The sequence below is a fragment of the Mauremys reevesii genome, linkage group 2, assembly GCF_016161935.1.
Source record: "Mauremys reevesii isolate NIE-2019 linkage group 2, ASM1616193v1, whole genome shotgun sequence".
Classification (NCBI taxonomy): Eukaryota; Metazoa; Chordata; order Testudines; family Geoemydidae; genus Mauremys; species Mauremys reevesii.
In genome coordinates, this window is record NC_052624.1 from 38,355,635 (window position 1) to 38,361,634 (window position 6,000).

At 49.1% G+C, this 6,000-nt stretch overlaps 1 protein-coding gene across 2 annotated transcripts in view; it reads right to left on the reverse strand.

Annotated features, from left to right (window-relative positions):
* The window catches only part of PLXDC2 (plexin domain containing 2), a 403,152-nt gene extending 397,759 nt beyond the window's left edge, over nucleotides 1–5,393 (reverse strand). The window contains exon 1 of one of the 2 annotated variants that reach the window (XM_039526378.1): nucleotides 4,715–5,389. In XM_039526378.1, the coding sequence (XP_039382312.1) occupies nucleotides 4,715–4,823 (109 nt within the window). In that variant the 5' untranslated portion in view covers nucleotides 4,824–5,389. Of the gene's footprint in view, nucleotides 1–4,714 lie in introns of both variants that reach the window. The other variant, XM_039526383.1, reaches the window with a different exon arrangement.
* Nucleotides 5,394–6,000: the final 607 nt, after the last annotated feature.

Here is a 6,000-nt window from a genome sequence, read left to right on the forward strand (position 1 = left end):
GCCCCCCGCCGCCGAATTACCGCCGAAGACTGAGCTGAACTTCGGCAGCGGGTCCCGCTCCGTCTTCGGCGGTAATTCGCCAGTGGGGGGTCCTTCCGCCCCGGAGCGGAAGGACTCCCCGCCGGTGAAGACCGGGAGCGGAAGAAGCTCCTGGGCCCGGCCCCACAAGAGTTTGCCGGACCCCCGGAGCGAGTGAAGGACCCCGCTCCAGGGGCCCCGAAAAACTCTGGGGGGGGCCCCTGTGGGGCTCGGGGCCTGGGGCAAATTGCCCCTCTTGCCCCCCCCTCTGGGCGGCCCTGGTTTTCAGAGTAATTTTTAAAAAGTCAATGAACTATAACTATTGATCTTACTGCAGGTTTTGTAGAAACATGTTACAAAACCTGAATGTAGAGACACAGATCAACCTGACTAATCTGGGACAAACATCTTTGTATATCAGCAATATTTCAAACCACACATTTAGAAAAAGTGATAATACGTCAAAAAGAGAAAGTAGGAAAAGTAAGGATGTACAAATAGAGATGAGTTCCTTAAAAGGAATTCTAAGTACTACTTATATAGGACATGTGTTGGCTTTATTGCTAAAGTATCAGTAATGGCCACCTGTATTTCTCTATTTGATTTTTCGTTTACAAATATCATTAACTCACAGAAATAAGGTATAACATTTAATGCAATAGAAACAGAAGTTACCAAACACATATACTGCTTAATATTTTGTTTCTTTTGCTGATTTAAGATGAAATATTAATCAGCCAAGTCTCCTAATGAGAAAAAAGTAATACAGACAAGCAACTCAAGCAGTGCAGCAGGTTGGAATGTTTGAGTATTAGCTAAAGGTTAGTCTAAGAATAAAAATGGAACAAATTGAACAATACCCCCTCTAAATAGCAATATTTGGAAATGGTTGTTTGTCAATGAATATAAATTATACCAAAACACTGGAACACACTTTGATTTAACAAAAATTACAATAAAAGCCTCCTAATTCTGACTGATCGTGTTTCCAGAAAAGTAACATTTTTAAGGCTTCTTGTGGGAATACTTCAACAATTAAGAAGCCCTCACTTAGAAAACCAGAAGCTGTAATTGTTCAGCTAGCTTCCCAAAGAACATTTGTTTCCATTCACTGAACTTATTTCATATTCAGTGTGATTATCTTAAAACACACATATGCCCAAATCTTACATTTAAGAACCTTGACCACTGATTTATGCCATTTCTAGTCAGCAAAATGAAGCTCTACGCAAACACAAATATAGAAAAAAATAATATAAGACAATTGGTCTGAAACATTTTGAAAAGAACCATATCTGCTGAAAGACAAAGTTGCAGGGGACAACAGTTCTGCCCTCTTGTGGAGATGCTTCCTATTCATCAGCAGCACAAACACTTCACGTTTAATTCCACAACCAGGAACCTTTTTGTTTGGTTACAGCCAAACATGTTTGCTCTAAAATTACTGATTGCTAAACATCAAACCTCTAGGCTACTAGACAAATGGTTAGTATCTCAGGAAGTTTGAAGGGTCTAGTTCTGAACTGCTGGCAAAAGCCATACAAAACTGTGGCTCAGCAAACTGTGGGTCAGTTTTATATGAAATCATGATGTTCATTTGATAACATTCCATAAAATCCTCTCTTTACTCCAGCTATTCAAGAACCTATACCACATGTATTGTCTGCATTCCTTTCTATTTTTATTTCATTTCAATTACAAGAACGTATTTTACTCCTGAGAATGTAAATAATGCATAGCTCAGACACAAACTATAATCAAACTCCCATTAAGCATTTGCAGTTACTTCGAAGATTTTTTGGTTCAGTTTAAAATTTAGAAGACTATATTTAAACGTATCCGAAGGGGCATGGTATTGACCTCGATGTACAAGTAAAACTTTTAAATGGCACTTTTTACATTTCAAACCACATAAACTGAAGTTAGATACAGATGTTCATTTTCAAAATGGTACTTCTTGGACACGCGGATATAAAAATTCATGGAATAACTTTCAGAATATATTTTTGTTGCAGTCAGGTCTCCTTGCTCTGCATAACAGCATTCTCTACTGCTGTAAGAAATATAGTCTATTATTCTATTGTGCTTCTCTATTGAAGAACGAAAAAGCCATACATATTAAGGCTGAATGTATTTCAATTTCTGTTACTGAATTTCGACAACATGCTTGTGACAGTAACATCATATTTTTAGAAAAAGGATTTTAAAAGATAAACCTCACAACAAGCTACCTGTCAAAAGTTGTCATTTAAAATTTCCATTTTACTGTTATGAGAGAAGATTATCTCTTACAGATTATTTCATCAGGACTTCTTAACATAAAAATAAAATTCACCTTTATAATAACTATCTTGGTACTTTACACTATGGATCATATTCAAAGCTTAAATATTTTTCCTTAACCTGATAAGACATAGCATATTAATAAACCAATAACAGATTAATGAGCAGGTGATATGCCATTCTATTTAGTGCTGAGATAGACATTAAAATAATGCAACTCTAAAGCCTAAATCAGCAATGAATGACCAGCAGTGTGCATTGATCATTCACTTCATCAACAGACTGTATTTAATCAAGAAATTATTGACACTTCTTTTGCACAAACACGCCTACGGTGGAAAATTAATGAACTTCACATGCTCAGACTACAGCCTTACATCTTTATTATTTTCTTTTCTTAGCCTCACCCCTTTCCTTTATTTTCTCTAGTGATTTACAGTAAATAATATTTGTGTATGTTTCCTAAAGGCAAAGCCCTAGAAATTGCAGCACGGGGTTGGACATATACATGCTGAAGAGAAGTATATGAAAACCTTCCTTCTGGGTTTTCCCTGAACTGAGATGTGAGCCCTCAGCAACCTGCAATACCTAAACTCAGTGGTAGGCCCTCCTGGTCTGGCATAGCCCTAGGTGGATGTTTTTAAAACTCCTACATCTAGACTGCTCATGTCACTCTTCACATTTGTATCAAACCACCTGTGCAAAATGGGGTTAGTTTTCTTACAGACTATTTGTAGAAGGACTACAGGACTCAGTTTAGGGGTTAACTTTTTGGCTGGCAGGGGAGGGAAAGTAAAGTGTCCTTATGGCTCTAAAGATGGATGTTGAATGATAATAAAATATTTGCATTCCCAAACCTAACCCATAATGTTAAACACAGCAACTTTCAGTTGTTATTCTTAGCCTCCTAATATGCTAAAAATGTTCACCCTATCTCATTCATCAGCCAACTTTTCCCAAGCATGCCAAGACTTCTCTAGCAATTCTCCCTATGGATTAAAAGCATGCAGAGGTCTATGGGATATGATGACCAGGAAGGGGACCACATTTGGGGAAAGACTGGGTAGCTGATGAGAGCCCATTACATGTGGCTGGCCTGATGCACTAACAGGTGTTTCTAGGAAAGTTTTGAACTAGAGGACCCTGAAAGGGTTACAAGGAAACGTGGTCAGCCCATGGTACCAGAAAGGGCTCGAGCTACGCACCTGCCAGTACTGAACTAATGTGTGCTGATTTATTGGTGGGCATGCAGCTGAGGGCTTCCGAGAACTCAGCCAGAGTGAGAGGCAGCTCTAGCCGGTCTCAGTCGCCTGCGCTGATCATCGGGAGTCAGTCCCAGATCACTTTGCAAACATTAGGATTGGTGGGATCCAGGGAGAAAAGGCCTGCTGAAGAGGGGAGGTAAAGTTTTCCGGGGACACTTACAACCTGGTTTTGAGAGGTAATGAGCAACCTCAACTCCAGCTAAAGTCAGAAGGAGCTGCAGTTGCTCAGCACCTCTGTAAATCAGGCCATAAGTGAAGACAACACCCATTACTAGAGACCCACATAGAGAAAGCAGCCTATTTAGTAACAGCAAGGAACTCGCTGAGCCCAGCAGAGAACAGGGGCTCCCTTTTGCAAGCCTGTCCCCCTCCAGAGAGGGGATGTCGCAATTAATGCTGCGCTTTACAACGCCAGGGTCTCTCTGACAGGCTTTGGGGGGCAGGGCCGGGTCACAGCTCCCCAGAGACTCTGGTTCTGGGGTGTTCAGCCCAGTTAGGTGACTAATTAAGGCCATTCTGCCTTTGCAGCGCCTCTCTCTCACCTAAGATGACCAGATGTCCCGATTTTATAGGGACAGTCCCGATTTTGGGGTCTTTCTCTTATATAGACTCCTATTACCTCCCATCCCCTGTCCTGATTTTTCACACTTGCTTTCTGGTCACCCTACTCCCACCGCCCAAGTATCATGGCTGGGACTGAGACTCCTGGGCCCTAGTGAGAAGTTGGGACTCAGGAGAGAAACATCCCCCCACACCCTCTCAGCTGAGCGGCTCCCGATTTACCCCCAATAAACCCGGGAAGAGGGGGCGGGGAGGTCCCAGCTCCATCAGCTCCAAGGCAGCAACCTTCCCACGGACCCAGAGGCAAGGGGCAAACCCAGCCCCAACCGCAGCATCTTAGTGTGGCCACCGCTTCGCTGAAGGGGGGCCAGGCTCGATCTCCCTCGGCCGGCCAGCAAAGTGGAGGGGGGTGGGTAGAGGGAGGCTGGGGCAGGGGGCTGGCCACACACAGCACCGGCGCCTGGGGGGACCCGACCTGATGCCACGGTGGGGGCTGCTGATCGGCGTGTGCCCGGCCGGGTGTCTCGCCCGCGCACCCCCAGAACAGCCCCGCCAGGGGACCGGGGAACTTCCGCAGCAGCCCTTACCCTGCGGTCGCCGCGCCGTCTCCCCGTCCACGAGCTGGAAGCGGGCTGCCAAGCACTGGGCGAGGAAGAGCGCTGCAGCCGCTAAGTGGCCGTGCCTCGGGCTCGCCATCGCCCCGAGCCTGCCGGGCTCGCTCGCTCCTTCGCTGCGCCGCTCGCCTGCAGGGCGGTGGGGGCCGGGCGAGTCCTGCAGATCCCACTGCTAGCCGCGGCCGGGGCGCCTCTGGTTCGCATCGGCTCCCCTCCGGCCGCGGGGAGACGCCGGGCTCGGTCCCTCCGGCGGGAGCAGCCCCAGGAAGGCAGCAGCTGGCGAGGACAAGCCCAGCTCCGGCCGCCAAGCGCCCAACTCTCCCTCCTTGCGGCGGCTGGCCGGGCCCCCCTGGCCGCCCAGTGGGAGGGGGGCTGGGGCTCCTCTCCACGCGCAGGTCAAGGCAAAGCCTCCCCCTGCCCGTCAGCGCCGGCTCGGGAGCGCCGCGGCTCTGCGCGGCTCTAGGGGAGGAGGGACCAAAAGAAGTTTCTGCCCCCCGCCCCCCACCGGTGTCTTGTTGCTCCAGCCCCGTGGGGTCAGGCCAGAAGGGCAGAGCCGCTCCTCGCAGCGGGATGGGGAACCGAGCGAGGAGCCCCGAGGCGAAGCCGGTGTCTGGCGGGGCCAGCCGCGCGGGGAACTAGTTCGGGGCTGGAGCGGGCGCCTGGCCGCTGCTGCGGCCGGTCCTGCGTGGGGAGAGCGCGCCGCCGGCTGGGCGCCCCGAGCGGCCCCGCTCCCCGTGCTCGGGTCCAGGCGGCCGGAAAGGACCTGCCCGATTGCTGCACTTTCCCGGGGCTGAGCTAGCGAGCGAGAGCAGCCCCCATCCCCCCTCGGGAGAGGCAGGAGCTCCGCGCCCAGCGCCCCCCAGCCCACGGCCGGCGAGAGGGGGCCCCAGCTCCCCACTGGCGCCCGGATTGCTGGCGGGCACCGCTCTCCCGCCCCCGGCAAACACAAAGGGGGGCTCTGCCAGGAGCAGCGTGGCCGCAGGCAGCGTTCATTCGGGAGAGGCGGGGGTGGGGGGAGGTGGTGGAGGATGGAGAAAGGGAATCAAATTAAAAAAGGATTTGTCCTTAGACGGGAGGATAAAGAGGCATTTTGGTTATTGGTGGGAGGGATGTCCCTGAAAACCCCCAAACTCAGTGAGTTTTTCATGGCCCTGCTGCTGCCATCTAAAGTGCAAAGAAGAAGATTAGTTAGGGAAACTGGCTTGGTCCTGACTTTTGCTTATGTCAGTTTCTGGCATTGAGCTCAGCTGGAGATCGGG